Below are 15,830 nucleotides of genomic sequence, written 5' to 3'. Positions count from 1 at the left end.
ACCCCTGTGGCCTGGCCAGTCCTGTCCCCTTCAGTGGCTACAGGCTAGGACCTCCATTGCAGGCTCCTTTCTGGCCTCCTCCCATGGGTTGGGTGGGGGGAGAGGTTCAGAAGAGGAGGTGGAAACCAAATACCAGTGCCACAGTAAAGTCTGGTCCACAAACCTCAGTGTTTGAGCAGTGCTCTGTGGTGAAGGAACATGCCAGACTTTTGGGGAGCCTGCCTAGGGAGCACTCAGGCCACCCTGAGGGTGCAGCTGGACAATCCACCACCAACGACACAGTCCTCATCGCAACACCTTTGAGACACAACACTGAACTGCCCAGCTGCCCTTGAGTGCCCTCAGCACAGTGCAGTGGCTAACAGCATGGGATCTGGATCCATTAAAATCAAGATTAAAATGTGGCTCCCCCACTGGTTAGTCGCGTCCTTTGGGGGCTAGTACCATCTGCCTTCAGGGCTAACGGGGTCATTTCAAGAATGGAAGGACGTAGCATGTAGGAGGAGCTTAGCTACGTGCCTGGCACCGACCAGGGATGAGTCGAACTCAAAGATAACTTGTGGAGTTCAAGGTTGGACGCTCAGGCAGAGGCTGCAGGGCTTGTCGTGGCAAGCTGGGCCCAGGGCGCCGCACAGAGGGGTTGGTCAGGCGTCACGTGGGGACTCAGGGGGACTCTGCAACGCTGACACCCAGGCAGTCCTGCCCCGCCCCCGCCTGTCCACCTTTGTCCAGAGCACTCTCTCTGTCGGTGGTGCTCCCAAGGGCGGTGACTTCCGACAGGCGCTGGGCCTCTGTGCCTGGCAGGCAGCGGCAGTGGGAGCCAATGGGTAGTGGAGCCTGTTGCTAGGGTCACTGTGAGCCTTATTTGGCGATGTGGGGCTGACCCTGCATTCACCTCTGAGAACCCTGAGAAACGCCAACCACAGCTGTGAAATATGAACATCTCAAAACCACAAGCACATTTCCTTTGAGAAAAGCCCGGGCTCTCCTCCTTTCCTGCCTGCCTCTCCCTGGATGCCGTCTGTTCCATGCCTCCCGTCTCAGGAGAGAAAGGCCTGATGCAGACTTGCCTGCCTGCGTTCAGAGAAGGCAGGGGCTATTGCACCTCCACCCTGGCATCCGGCCCCTCAAAGACTTCGAAGACTGCCATCCTCACTAGGCCAATTGCTATTCCTGCCTGGCCTGCCCTGACACCCGAGAGCCTGCTCCTGGCCCCACTTCCTGCAGCCTTGGGAAGCCTGCTGGTGTGAAGAGGATGCAGGCAGGAGGAAGTGGGCCTGGCCTGCAGGGCCCTCACCATCTGTACTGGCCACATCACCCCAGTGCAGCGTACAGCTCAAACGGTTGGCGGTTTTGGTTTGTCGCCTCCCTCTTGTGCATCTTGTAACTTAACACTAATAAATGAAGCCACTGTCCCACCGTGGACAAATGAGGGAGGGAACTTGAGCTACAGTAGTTCCAAACAGGCGCCACAAGTCCCTCACATTTGTTTGGCTCTGGGTCTGGGAGCTTTGCTTGTATTCAGCATCGCCTTGGCCCTTACTGCTCTGGCTAACGGGTAATGACAGCTACTGACAACTGGTCCCTCACATGTGTCTGGAACCTGGATTCACCACCCACCCCCAGAAGTCACAGTAACTGCTCCTGTTTTACAGAAGGAGAAAACAAGGCCAAGAGAGATCCAGCTGCTACCCACAAATCACAGAGCTGGGGTTTTGTTCTGTTGCTCAACTCTCTAGCTTCCCTATGAATCTGTTAGGAGGCTTTTCACTGGGTATACACAAGACCCTGAGGACAGGGAGCAAGGGCCTGAAGTCAGGGTTGCATTCAGTCCACGGTTCCCAGAGAACTATCTGCCAGTATCCTTCATCTCCCCTTTAAAAGATAATCATTGAGCCTGGTGTACTGGTGTACACCTTAAATCCCAGCACTCTAGAGGCAGAGGCAGGTGGATCTCTATGAGATTGAGTCCAGCCTGGTCTACATAGAGAGTTCTGGTCCAACTGGGGCTACAGAGAGGCCCTGTCTTAAAAAAAGCAAAGCAAAGCAAATCAGACAGAAAAGTCAGTCACTGGACCAGTGAACTGGTAAAGGTACCAGCCACCAACCCTGGCAACTTGAGTTTAATCCCCAGGGCCCACATGGTGGAAGGAGAGAACTGACTTCCCCAAGTTGTCTTCTGACCTCCACACATGTGCTGTCTCACACACACACACACACACACACACACACGCATACATGTACACATGCACATGTGTGCACACACATACACACATGCACACATACATGTACACACATGCACACATACATGTACACACATATACACACAGAGTAATAAAAATTATAAAAATAAGTTATGCCCCAAACCCAGCTCCTCTTCTAATCCTCAGGGTAAAAGGCCTTTCTTTCCTTGATGGCTCTCTATTAAAATGTCCCTGTGTATATGGAAGGGGGCATATGAAGCCACCTGCACAGATGAGGGGCAGAGAGGAGTTATGGAGGGTGTGCCACAGGAGGCCTGCTGCTGTCGCCACCTCTCCCCACTAAATCTAAAGTCCTGTACATTTGGTCCAAGCATTCCCTGGGCTGGGGCTAGGAACTGTGAACAACAGAAGTGGGGGGGGTGTCCCCTCCAGTCTCACTTGAACATACCTGGGGGACCTGGAAGAGATGTGGACACCCGAGCTCCCTAGGCAGACCTCTTGATGCAGCGTCATCCTTCTCTGGGGCTCTTCAGGCCTGCACACTCACCAGAGACATATTTGGGTGTGTGTACCTGCTGAACGCCCGGTACTATTCTAGACCCTGGAGACATAAAGTGAACAACCAGGTCTGAGCGTCACAGAAGTTCAGTTCCACGAAGGAGGCAGACATTAGGTAAATTACCACACAGATAATCTGACAAATACAAGATTAGGAGAGGTGCAATTTCAGGGGTCATAATCTAAGGGGTGTTTAGGATTGGGGAGATTAGGACAGTGTTCCTTGAAGAGAAAACATTTCAGGTGAGACAAGGGACAGGAGTCAGCAGGTAGGGACAGCTTGTGGCCCCCACTGAATTCTCTCCTGTATTCTAATCCCTTTGGGGAACCTCCTGCCTATATGAAAACTGTTCTGCTGGGCCAGGCCAGGATGCCCCAGAGGGGAAAATTTGCTGGCAGTTGCTGGTAATGTTTGTGCCTCTGTGTGTGTGTGTGTGTGTGTGTGTGTGTGTGTGTGTACACTTGAGCCTGTGTATCTGTAGGGGTGGGGTTAGAGGAGAAAAGAGCCCAAGGTTTCTGATCTTTGACCGTCAGTTAAACTGTGTGAGCAAGCGCCCCCTCCCTCATGGGGGGAGTCCAGGCAGGCCTTATAAGAGGCACAGATTAAGTTAAGTCAGAGGCAGGCTCCTCCTCAGGCACTGCTGGAAAGTCTGCACATGAACATGTGCCATGTGCCAGCCCCCCTTGGCCTCGTTGAACATTCCTCTTTTTCCCTTGGGGACTCTCCCTATGGAAAAGAAAACGCTGGTACCTCCGAGCGGGTGTGAGCTTGTGATTTCCAGTTTCATTTTCCAATTTTAATTTAGAAGCAGCTCTACCAGCTTTCCACTTGCCCTGGTCCCCAGGGCTCCAGAGGAACTGCACAGCGGGAAGCTGTCCAGCCAGCACCCTGCTCCCTGGCGCTGCTGGAGGGCAGGCTCTGGCAGAGCCTCGAGTGTGGGTGCTGGGAAGATGCAGCTCCCTGGCACCCTGGCTCCCTAGTCTCTGAGGTCAGGGTTGAGGCTTTTCGGTAATTCTGAATTGACCCACGGACTCCACTATGGCAATCCCAGGCTCAGAGACAACAGTTGGAGGACACCGGCAGAGACTGAGAGGGCTCCAAGGCTTCCTAGGACCAGTGTTTAGCATCCCCTGTCCCCGATGCCTGGTGTTACATACAACTCAGATGACAGTTTTTAGGGTTTCTAGGAAGCCTCTCTCTTCTTCCTACTCCAGTTTCCCTTATCAGTACTGGCTGTTAAATTGCAACCAGTATTAATAAGATAAAAAACAAGACCAAAAATTCCTGTTAGAAGCCGGTGCGCCCTTTTCTTCTGCTCACTGCCATTTACTTGAAATTTGTAGCGTAATTCTACACTGGTTTGAAGACACTTTAAATCTACTTTCCCCCTCTGTGTGCAAGAACATATGGGGCGGGTTTTCCCATACACCCCTGCCCTGGTTGGTTCTTGGAGGGAGCAGGTGAACAGATCCCCAATCAGCCTGGCAGATGTAAGCTTTCCTAATCTCTAAGGCAAATTTGTTTTTCAGTGTTTCCAGTATCAGTTTTTGATCAATCATTAATCAGAGCTGCAATAAAAAGATAATCTTTTTAGGACCAGACTGTAAAGCTCCTGCTGCAAGGTTAAATAAACCCTTCTCTGGAGGCCTCACAACCAAGAAAGAACATGTCCGGCCCTGTTTGCGGCTGGACGTGGAGGCAAACGAAGGCTCTATCTCTCATGGGTGGGCACACTTCAGCCATCTGGGTGGCTGTGACCTCTTGTTTTACCTTTAACAATAAAGTTGGTGATACTTTGGATCCTGGACCAGGTGGCCAAGCAGAGGAAGGAGGCTGTAGTTGGGCTGAGGGGTACTACCCTCATGAGGTGTGACAACTGCCATTGTGGCTCTGGGGCCAAGCCCATGGCTGTGAAGGTGTAACAGTCCCCAGGCTCCATAGAGCCTGGTGGTGGAGGGACCCGGAGTTCTGGCTGACGCTCATTGCAGCTGACTCCCTGCAGTGCAGAGGGGTGCCTTAGGCTAGGAGGAAACACACTTCTCATAGGAAGGACAGAGGAGGCACCTGCAACGCCTCAGGGCCCAGCAAGTCTCAGGGACTCCAAGGACCCATCCTTTCTTTGATCCAGAGGCTGACCTACTCTTTGGGGAGGGAGGTCAGAGTCTTCTGACAGGCTGGAGACATAGGATCTAAAGGCTAGACTCAACAGAGATACTGTGAGGCCCAGCGCCATGTCTAAGAATCAAGTGTTCAACGCAGAGGCTGGAGGAAACTGAGACTAGCATGGGCTGGACCAACATGGGGACTCCAGAGAGCCAACGCTGAGCATCTCTGAGGGTGTGAGAGCTGCTTCTCTCTCTGCCCCTTCCCGTGTTGCTGGCCTACTCTTTTTAGACATGTTAAAGAAATGCGCATTTTCAGAGAAGAGCAACCCAGGCGGGAGAGGAGAGTGAAATCATCCAGGAGAAATCTCTCAAGGGGTTGACTGGCATCTAGAATAGTGGCAGACTGGCTCTGGGGGACTCCAAGTGGAGAGGCAGCACCAGTGTGGACAGCTGGGAGACAGGGAAGGAGATTCTTCCCGTAGATTCAAGGAGGCTCTGAGCACATTCATGCATACACATCACTTGTTTTTTTGAGGGATACACGTGGAGAGAACAGAAAGATACTAAAGTTTTTTTTTTCAATATTTTATTTATTATTTTTATTTTATGTGTATGCGTGCGTTGTTTGCATGTGTGTAAGTGCACCCATTTAGTGCAATGCCCGAGGAGGACAGAAGAGGCTGTCGGATCCCCCCAGAACTGGAGTTAAGGACAGTTGTTAGCTGCCATGTGCGTGGCTGGGATTCGACCCCAGGTCTTCTGCAAGAACAGTCAGTGTTCTTAACTGCTGAGCCATCTCTCCAGCCCCTGATACTGAAGTTTTAACAGTGGCTGTCTCTAGTTAGTGATTGAGAATGATTTTAACTCTCCACCCCCTGACTAAGATTTTCTAAAATTTCTATAACATATACACATGGAGACAGAGTGCACAAAAGGCACTCTGGAGCCAATGGAAAAGAAGTATGGAAAAGTACTTGTAGACCTGGGCTGAGAGGGGGCAAGGGCTTGACCGCTGGTGGGGAAGGGAGAGCCAAGATGCTCAGTGGAAGGGAACCGTGCATATGAGACTGACGTGGTGAAGACAGGCCATGCTGTTAGGCTTTGGAGGGGGTAGGAGCTCAAGAGGACACTGAAGTAATTACCAGGGACTAAGGAGTTTATTAGACAAGTTATTGATGCCATGGCTGGCCAGCCAGAGGGGCAACAGAATGGTGGATACTCTGAGGAGAGTTCGGGCTCCTAGTACTGGAGACGGACAGAATGATGGTGTCTCTGAAGAGAATCAGAGTCCATGTGGCAGAGGAGGGAATCTTTTTTTAGACCTTTTTGAGGAGGGCATGTGGTGGGGGTTCACAGCAAGAGCCTCCAGTCAGGTGCTAATTCTCAGGCAGGAGGTAGGGAAGGGGTGGGGAGCAGACTGTCCAGTCAGTTTAGGTTACGGACAGAATCTTATATTTAACCTAAAAATACCTCATTAGGGGCTGGAGAGATGGCTCAGCAGTTAAGGGCACTGACTGCTCTTGCAGAGAACCTGGGTTCGATTCCCAGCACCCACATGGCAGCTACAAACTGTCCTTAACTCCAGTTCCAGGGGAATCCAAAACCCTCTTCTGACCTCCATTGGCATTGCACGACATGGGCGCACTCATTACATGCAAGCAATACACTCATACACATAAAAAAAATTTATTTATTATTTTTCTCTTATGTATATAAGTGTGTCACCTGCCTGTATGTAAGTGTACCCATGTTGTGCAATGCCTGAGGAGTTCAGAAGAGGGCACTGGATGCCCCAGAACTAGAGTTACAGATGGTTGTTTTGTACCATGTGGGTGCTGGCCTGGAGCTCCCTATGTTGACCAGGCTGGCCTTGAAATCACAGAAATCTGCCTGTTCTTGCCTCCCAACTGCTAGAATTAAAGGCGTGCACCAACACAGCCAGCCAGAGGCTGGATTCTAACGTTACATTCTTATATATACCAGTTGCTGACAGGAGGTAAAGTAACTAAGTTTCCCACACTGTTTGAGGTGGGCTCCTGTCATTCTGGGTTCAGGCAGCACTCTGGCCACTGGCTAGTGCAGGCTACCATTAAGGTCAATCAAGAGATCCCCAACATTTGGATGATCAGATAGGAAGTGCTGTATTTCTAGAGCAGTTTCCAAGATGGGCCTACATCTGTGGAACATGTCATGACCCAGAGTCCAGAGTAGTTCTGTGCGCCAGCCTCTAACATGGCAATTTGCCCATATGCCTCTTTGCCCCTTATTTAATGGCATATAGCTGGCAGGACTTCAGGGAAGTGGAGACAGCCACTATTCTTTTCCAAGAGCACATGGAACAGACACAGAGTTCTTGGCATTGTGGTGAACTCCAGTGGTATATTGGAGCCCACTGCTCTATGCTCGAGGGGTCTTTGTGCACACCCAGTATGGGCACCAGTATACCATCCCCGTCCTGGTGGATCAACTCCTGACTCATCCTAAGAGCTCCCAACCAACCCATGTGGCACAGTGCTACCATGGAGCCCATACAGGGCAACAGGCTTGACCCTGCCTAGCTCTTGTCTATGTGTAGATTATGTCTTCCTTCTTATGTTGGAAGTGCTGTCACTGAGTTGCCACTGGGAACAGGAAAGTGCCCTGGAGTCCCTGGAATGAGGTTGTAGTCCAGAGGCCATGAGGTGAGAGCCAGTGATGGTGGGGACCCAATTAAGCCAGTACACCATCAGAAGTCACACTGAGTGTCCTTACTGAAGTGCTGCAGAACTCAGAGACCTGGGGGTCAAAGGGGTAGGGTGGGAAGGCCCTGGAACAGGGCTCCTGGGGGAGTGTAGTTCAGAGCAAAGGATGGCAGTCATTCCAGATGAAGGAAATGACTGGGACCCACGTGGGAGAGCCCCATGCAGCACAAAGGCCACAGGCAGCAGGCCTCCTTCAGTGCTTAGAACACATGGTCCACTGTCCCTAGCCTGACCACAACCCCCACAAGAGCTGGGACCTGCTAATGCAAGCCTAGAAACTGGGAAGTACCTGGCATGGGGCCCTCCACTTCCTCCCCATGATTGCCCGAGGCTCCATGGGGACCAGTAAGGGGCCATTTTTGTGGCCAGGAAATGTTTGTGGCAGCTGTAGATGCCGCAGAGCCCTCCCCTCTGAAGTGGAGGCTGCATTCCAAAAGATTCTTGACTATCAGCTCCAATCTCTTGCTTCTTTCTGGGAGGAGCATTTTAGTGGGGAGTGAAGATTACCTTTCAAGACAATGAGATCCCCTCCAACCCAGGGAGGAGGCTAGGAAATTGGAAGAGTTAAGCAAGTGATATGCTTTTCTGGTCTAGTTTAGTGGTTTTCAACCGGGCTGCACATTACAGTTATCTAAGGACTTTTCGAAAAATGCTCATATTGAGGGCTAGGGCTATAGCTCAGCTGGTAAAGTACTTACTGTGCATATAAAAAGCCCTGGGTTTGATTCCCAGCACTGCAAAAGGCTGGGTGTGGTGGCTCACCCCTGGGCCAACACTTGGAAAGGAGAGGCAGGAGGATCAGAAGTTCTGGGTCATCTTTGGCTACATAGTGAGCTAGAGAACCCAGCTGTGTGAGACTATATAGGGCTACAAAAGACAGTGCCAAAGAAAGGAGGGAAGGAAGGCAGAAAAGAGAAAAGAAAAATGCTCATATCTTAATACTTTAACAGATACTTCCAGAGAGATCTAAATGGTTAATAAACACATAAAAAGGCACTCAACTGTATTAGTCACCAGGGAAATGCAAATTAAAACCACATTGTGATTATGATACCATGGCACGCCCACTAGACCAGGCAAATAACAAAAAATAGAAAATAACAATTATTGGCAAAGACACGAAGCAATCAGAATTCTCCTCACGCATGGCCAGAGGGACAGTAAGCTGGAAATGCACTTTGGAAGATTATCGGGGTATTAGGTACCAATACTCAGAAGCATGTGCCGAGCAATTCCACTTTTAAGTATATACTGGATAGAAACCTACACAGTTACTCCCAAAGACCGCACTAGGATGCCCACTGCATTCTCACCATAACCACCCCCAGCTGGAGACAACAATCCAACTATATGGAATGAATAGGTAAGTCAAGGGCTTTCTGTACAGTACAATACACTGTGGCTTAAGAGTAAACAAACCGGGGCTGGGGAGACGGCTCAGAGGTTAAGAGCACTGGCTGCTCTTGCAGAGGACCTGGGTTCAGTTCCCAGCACCCACATGGTGGCTAACAACTGTCTGTGACTCCAGTTCCAAGAGATCCAAAGTCTGATCTTCTCGGGCACTGTACAACATGGGTGCAGTTACATACATGCAGGTAATATACTCATACATATACAATTTAAAAAATAAAATATTTTTTTAAAAAAGAGTGAACAAACTACAACTTTAGGCAATGGCTTGGATGAAGCATTCACAAACATGACCCTGTAGAAGAAGCAAGAGACAAAAGGATATATGCTGAATGACTGTTTGTTCATTTACTTATGTGTTTGCATTGTCTCATGTTCAAACCCACTATGTAGTAGAGGATGGCTGTCTTCGGTACTCCTCCTGTTACTGTGATAAAACACCCTGACAAAAGCAATCTAACGGAAAAAGGTTTATTTTGGTTCACATTTCCAGGGTACAGTCCGTCCATCAAAGCAGGGAATCCAAGTCTTCCTGCAGGGAAGGTGCAACCCAGGAGCAGGAAGCAGCTGGTCACATTAAATCAGCAGTCAGGAAGCTGAGTGATGACCAGCTCTAGCACCCGATCCTTCCTCCTTTCTATGCTGTCCGGATGTGGCCTGAGTAGGTCTTTCCACTTCAATTAATCAGGCTAATGCCTCACAGGCATGCCCAGAGGCTAACCAAATCTAAATGATCCCTCATAGATGTGCCTGGAGGCTTACCTCATAGGTGATTTCAGATCTTGTCAAGCTGACAATCAGCACTAACCTACTAACCATCACAAAGACCTTGCAAGGAGATCCTCCAGCTCCTACCTCCCAAGCATGGGGACTTCATAGGCATGGGCCACTGCATCCAGCTATGTTCTCATTGATATAAAGTTTACAAGCAGGCAAAGCCCATCTAACAGAGCCTCTGGAGCCAAGTCGTGGCTGGGTGTGGGTACCAGAAATGCTGCTGATGTTATTCCATCAAGATTCTGGTTCCTTGGGCTATGTTAACTTTGTGGGAATGAGATGAGCTTTATACTTACGGTATTTTTGTTGTTGTTCTTGGTTTGTTTACATGTATGTTATCCTTTAATAAAATTATTTAAAAATATTTTTGAAATTCACATACATTTAGTAAGAATCTCTGAAGTCAGAGTGTGGTCTAGGTATCAGGAATTTCCAGTATCCCAGATGGCTGTTGTGTGCAGGAGGCAGAGAAATCCACTGAAGAAGCAGGTTTCTCCCAAGGCCTTAGTTGGGGGCTGGAGAGATGGCTCAGCGATTAAGAGCACCTGCTGCTCTTGTAGAGGACCTGGGTTTGATTCCCAGCACCCACCCTGGGCAGCTCACAACTGCCTGTTAACGTCAATTCTAGGGGATCCAGTGCCCTCTTGTAGCCTCAGGCACTTACGTGCATGTGTGTGGTGCACATAAACGAATTCAGGCATGAATACACACACACACACACACACACACACACACACACACACTAAATGAATGAATAAATTTAAAAAAAAAAGCCTCAAGTTAGCCACTTGCAGTGCAGCACAGTGGGTCACTGGGATGGAGATGTCATCTCTCCTGAGTGAGGTCTCCCACACAGTCAGAGAAGGTGGTGCAGAACACTGTTGTAATGTTTCTTCTTTGGCAGTGTCTGTTGAAAGTGGGTTGCATCAGGGTGAAATGACGTGTAATGGGAACAAGGTGGGCCCCACACGCCCTAGCCCAGGGGAATGGATCATGCCTCACAGCTGTTATTAAGCCACTTATAGAGAGGAGGCAGCTGGGGTGGGGGGCTGCTACCTAGGGAAGAGACACTGCTGAGGCTCTGACAACCTCAGCTGAGCAGGGAGGAGGGCTGACTCAAGGTGTCTGGATTTATGGGTAACAAACAGCCAGCTATGACTTCTAGACCACACCCACACCCCTGGCCTCTGTGTCCACATAAGGAACTTGCAACATCTCGCTGAGGACCAGATCAGGCTTGATTCTAAGAGCACCGCCGAAAACTTCCCTAACGTTCTAGGAAGTCGATGGTGGTACCCTAGTGGTGGCAGACTTCGCCCATATTCTGGTCAAACTACAGGCAACTCAGACAGGATGAGAAAAGATACTGGCTCACACACGAGTATTCTGCCCATCTGGGCCCCATCTGCCCTCTCCAAACTATGAACCATGACTGTCCTGTGGGCGGGGCTACGCAGAGCCGCTGAGCTGGTGTCCGCAAGTCCAGGGATCTCTGCAATGAGGACTAACTGTAGGCTGGGTCTTGGAGCAGTGTGCCTGATCTGCCTTGAAGAGTTTGACGAGTTGAGTTTGCAGAGTGAACAAGAAGGGGCCTGGAGCCTCCCGGCCCTTGCTAAACAGGGATGCTGGAGGTTCTTGGATGGATGCACTTGGCCAAAGGACTCAGAGTGGCGTGGGACGCAGGAGGATAAATTAAACAGCTAGAAGTCATGTCACTAAAAGCAGCTGATTTAAATAAACCTTCCTAGAAGTGAAAAAAGCATGGCGCCGTAGGAGGCGCGGAAAGGGTCTCTCCACCTAGGCTGCACCACCCACCTCCCTGGCTCCGGTCTCCTCCCTGTGAGGCGGGAAACACGCTCTCTCTACTCCATCTGCCCAGTAGGGCTGAGGGTCCTGAACTCTAAGGGCTGGGGCAGAGGGAAGACAGCCCTGACGCTCTGCCTTTGCTGTCTGGCTGGGCCTCGGTTCCCCACTTACCTCCTGTCTGTAAAGTACCACAAACCTTGCCAGCCAGAGTGACGCTCATGCTACCCACTTCCTGTTGTCACCTTTTTTTTTTTAAGTTCTAAGGCATTTTATAACAGAAATCAGTAGTCATATACATAAAATTCACCATACAATAACTTCATCTTTCAGCTTCTTAACCGTCTTGGTAAACCGTTAGCTTCACTGAAAAATATGTTTTTAGATAGGGTCTCACCAGGTAGCCCTGACTGGCCTGGTACTCACTATGTACACCAGGCTGACCTTGAACTTAAAGAGATCTGCCTGTGTCTGCCTCTCGGGTGCTAGGATTAAAGGCGTGAGCCACCACACCCAGCTAAATTCTTTTAAAAGAGTTATTCTATTTTTATTTATGTGTATGTGCACGCATGCATGTACGGTTGCCCTTTGAGGCCAGAAGTGAGCACTGGAATTTCAGGTGGCTGTGAACCACCTGATATGGGTGCTAGGAACTGAACTCAGGTCCTCTGGAAGAACAGCAAGTGCTCTTAACAGCTGAGCCATATCACTAGACCTGTCATTTACAGTTCTTAAAAAATTATGTTTATTTATTATTAGTGTGTGTTTGTGTGCATGCACTTGTCTTGGTACACATGAGGAGGTCAGAGGACAATTTGCAGGAGCTGCCTCTCTCCTTCCACCATGTGGGTCCCAGGAATAGACCATCAGGCTTGGCAGTGAGTGCCCTTACAGACCGACCATCTCAATGCCTCTGCTTTATGTAAGGAGGCCCTCCTTTGTTCTGATGATGTAAGAGCATAATTTGTTGATGAGCATCTTTGATCTTTCCTTTGTTTGTAGTAGGGCTTGTCCACATGGGTGCCACTTCCTGTGTTACCATTTGGGGTTTAAGCCCACTGCCGTGGTAGCCACCACTGAGGGCAGATTTCAGAAGACTTTGAAAAACTCGTTTTACTTGAGACTCCACATACTTCATGGCTTGTAAAACACAACAGTGTGAAAAGCCTGAAGTAGCACTGGTCAGTCCAACTCCTACCACTGTCCTGGCCATGATTCAGCTCTGTTCCCCAGTCCCCACAGGGCATAGGCCACCCTAGCCCAAGGTCATGGCTTGTACTAGAAAGCAAAATGGCCATAGCCAGGCACAGCTCTCCTGTTGTTGTCCTTAAGAGGCTGTTATAGGGGCTGGAAAGATGGCTGTGTGGGCAAAGGTGCCTGCCGTCAAGTCTGAGAACCTGAATTCAATCCCAGGGATCCTCATGGTGGAAGGAGAGGGCTGATTCCTACAGGTTGTCCTTTGACCTCCAAAGGCTCTCCATGGCATGATTGAGCCACAGGAACACACACACACACACACACACACACACACACACACACACACACACTATCTAATAAAAAATCCTTTTTAAAGAAGCACTTATGATGCTTTTTTTGTGCTTTAGAAACTGGGTCAGGGGCTGGAAAGATGGCTCAGCGGTTAAGAAAACTGTTCTGGCAGAAGACCCGGGTTCGAATCCCAGCACCCACATGACAGCTAACAACTGTCAACTGTCGGTAACTCCAATTCCAGGGGACCTGACAGCCTCTTCTGTCCTCCGAAGGCATTCACTGCACGACATGTGAGCACTTACCTACACGCAGGCATAACACTCATACACATAAAATAAAAATAATAAATAAAACATTAAAAAAAAAGAAAAAAGAAACTGGGTCAGAAGGAGTTCCTGATTTTCTTTTTCTGAAGATATATATGATTCAAAGAATTATACAAATTAAAGAAGACATTATACAAATTAGGGCAGGCTAAGGGGCCATTCAAGCAAGGTGGCAAAAGAATCTAGGGAGTGTCTAGGCAGGGAAGTGACACAAGGTGGACTTAGTGGAGGGCCAGCAGAGCCGGCTCTGGGCTGCTTCTCGGATGTGAGGAGGCCTTCCTGGGTTCCAGCATGTCCTTAATGACAGTGACCGTCAAGCACATGACCCTCTTTAGAGTATCAGTATCACACAAGCGATGAGGGTTCACCTCAGGATTCCTTATGAGAGGCCTCGGGGAATCCCACAGGACATGGCCTGGAGGTCCCCCAAACATCCAACTTTTACCTTCCAGACCCAGCAAGACCTGCTCTCCAGGAAGTTACTGAATCCTCTCCCCAAACTGTTGGTAAATTTCCAACCTGCTGTGTAACTTCTGAAGGTCATCACTGAGCCTCTCTCCTGGTTTCTCTTTATTTACACGCTTATTTTCCTTCTCCAAACTGTAGAGAGAAGCCACTAACCTGGTCCCCTCCATCATCTGCAGTGCAGTTAAAAGCAAGGGTATCAACAACAGCAGCAGTAGCAGCCCCAGCAACCCCCGTGTGGCCTGGGTGTCTTACAAAGCTCATAGCCAGGACCTGTCTCAGGCTCTTGAGACCCAGTGAGGGAACTATTTATTCTTTTATTAGATGCAAATCAGAAAAGGTTTCTGGACAGGTCAGAGTCTCAGCAGAAAACAGACGCACCCTTTCTCCACCCCACGTCCACAGAAGAGGAGAGTTTAAGGAAGGGTCTGTTTACAAGTGGGTGAGCAGGGTTGAGAGGGACCCAAGGGGAGGTGAAGAAGCAGAGCAGCACAGCAGGGAGCTGGGACCACAAACCCCACATTCCCTAGGACAGGTTGCTGGAAGCCCAGAGCTGCAGGAGAGGGCTTCTGCCTGGTGCTCCAGTTTGAGAGTGAACAACACAGGCTCTGCTCTGCTGACCAAGGCCTAGCAAAGGAGGGAGCTAAGAGACAGGGCACCCCAGTATCACACACCTCCTCCTCTCGACCCCCAGCTGGGGTCGTAAATCAGCAAGTCCAACTGAGCATAAGGGCACGGAGCCTGGTTGAGGTTTCCCAGGCCAGATTTTGGAAGGTGTGCTTCCAGAGAAGCAACTGGAGCAGGCCTGGGTGGGTGCGGCAACCAAAGAGCGCTCAGCACAGGCGCCGGACTTGGCTATTTTAGTAATTAGTAAGCGGTACTCCCCGCGTCTCTCCTTCCTGTGGCATCCTCATCATAAGTACACGGGACGAGAAGACGCAGACAGAAAAGCCATGATGAGCAGCAATTCCAGCGCAGGGCTGATGAGCTGGTAAAACACTTGCTATGCAAGCCTGGTGACCTGAGTTTGATCCCTGGAGCCCATGTAAAGGTGGGAGGGGAGAGACAACACCACACATTTGTCCTTTGATCTCCACATGTATGCTGTGGCACATGTGTCACCCACATTGTGCACACACGGACATACAATAACAGTAATTATTATTATTATTCTAGCACAGTGATGGGGCCTCTATCATGGAGGGACAACCAGCTGTATTTAGCTTAATAAGTCCAAAGTGAACATGTGTATTCATAAAAGCTACTGGATTATCAACAAAAGGCTCAGTGTGGCCACTGTATAACTTAAGGACAGGGGAGATGATGTCCAGTTTAGATGTATCCATCCAAAATGCAACAGGGCTTTCAGTTAACATACCAGTTAACATGTTAACATTACCAGTTAACATACCGCCTGCTCTTCCCTCTCATCTGAAGGACCATTAAAATGCCAGTCAAGAAATCCAACGGCATAAACCCTCAAAATCAGACTAGTGAGAAAACATGAACGGCTGAGAGATTGCTACAAAATCCTGGAAGTGAGAAGCTGACAGGGAGCAGTGGCTGCCATGGACAGCGAGGCTCCTCAGGATTGCAGAGGGGGCACACTCAGAAAGAAACCTCTGCACCCTTAGAACCCCAAAGAAGCTCAGAATGGGGAGCCCAGACATTGTGGATGTGGATTTATAGAACCCGGGAACTCCCACCTACATCCTGCCAACATGGCTGGGGAGACCAGGCCAGAGGGAGGGTGGATGGCACAGTGGTTAAAGCGCTCGCCAGGCAAGCTGAGGGTTTAGTCTGAATACTGAATAGGAAGACTCAATTTCCAGGCCGGGGAGATGGCTCAGTGGCTGCTCAGCGGCTAAAGCACTTGCCATGTGAGGACCAGAGTTGGACTTCCAGGAACTCATGTAAATATCAGGTGGACGTGGCAGTGGCGAGATGGA

General features: G+C 49.7%; 1 protein-coding gene and 1 long non-coding RNA gene across 2 annotated transcripts in view; both read right to left on the bottom strand.

Annotated features, from left to right (window-relative positions):
- Positions 1-780: 780 nt before the first annotated feature.
- Positions 781-3,597, bottom strand: LOC115067029. The gene is made up of 3 exons (XR_003846467.1): positions 3,514-3,597; positions 2,653-2,805; positions 781-906 (listed from the first exon to the last, which is right to left on the bottom strand). It is a non-coding gene; the product is annotated as an uncharacterized LOC115067029 (long non-coding RNA).
- Positions 3,598-13,490: 9,893 nt separating this feature from the next.
- LOC115067026 overlaps positions 13,491-15,830 on the bottom strand; it is a 51,563-nt gene continuing 49,223 nt past the window's right edge. The window contains exon 5 of the mRNA XM_029554190.1: positions 13,491-14,915. Within this exon, the coding sequence (XP_029410050.1) occupies positions 14,742-14,915 (174 nt within the window). The 3' untranslated portion in view covers positions 13,491-14,741. The remainder of the gene's footprint in view (positions 14,916-15,830) is intronic.

This window comes from Nannospalax galili, unplaced genomic scaffold (genome assembly GCF_000622305.1).
Source record: "Nannospalax galili isolate Female #2095 unplaced genomic scaffold, S.galili_v1.0 scaffold424, whole genome shotgun sequence".
Lineage (NCBI taxonomy): Eukaryota > Metazoa > Chordata > Mammalia > Rodentia > Spalacidae > Nannospalax > Nannospalax galili.
Note: the sequence above shows the minus strand (reverse complement) of the source record. Positions and strands in the feature narration are given on the sequence as shown.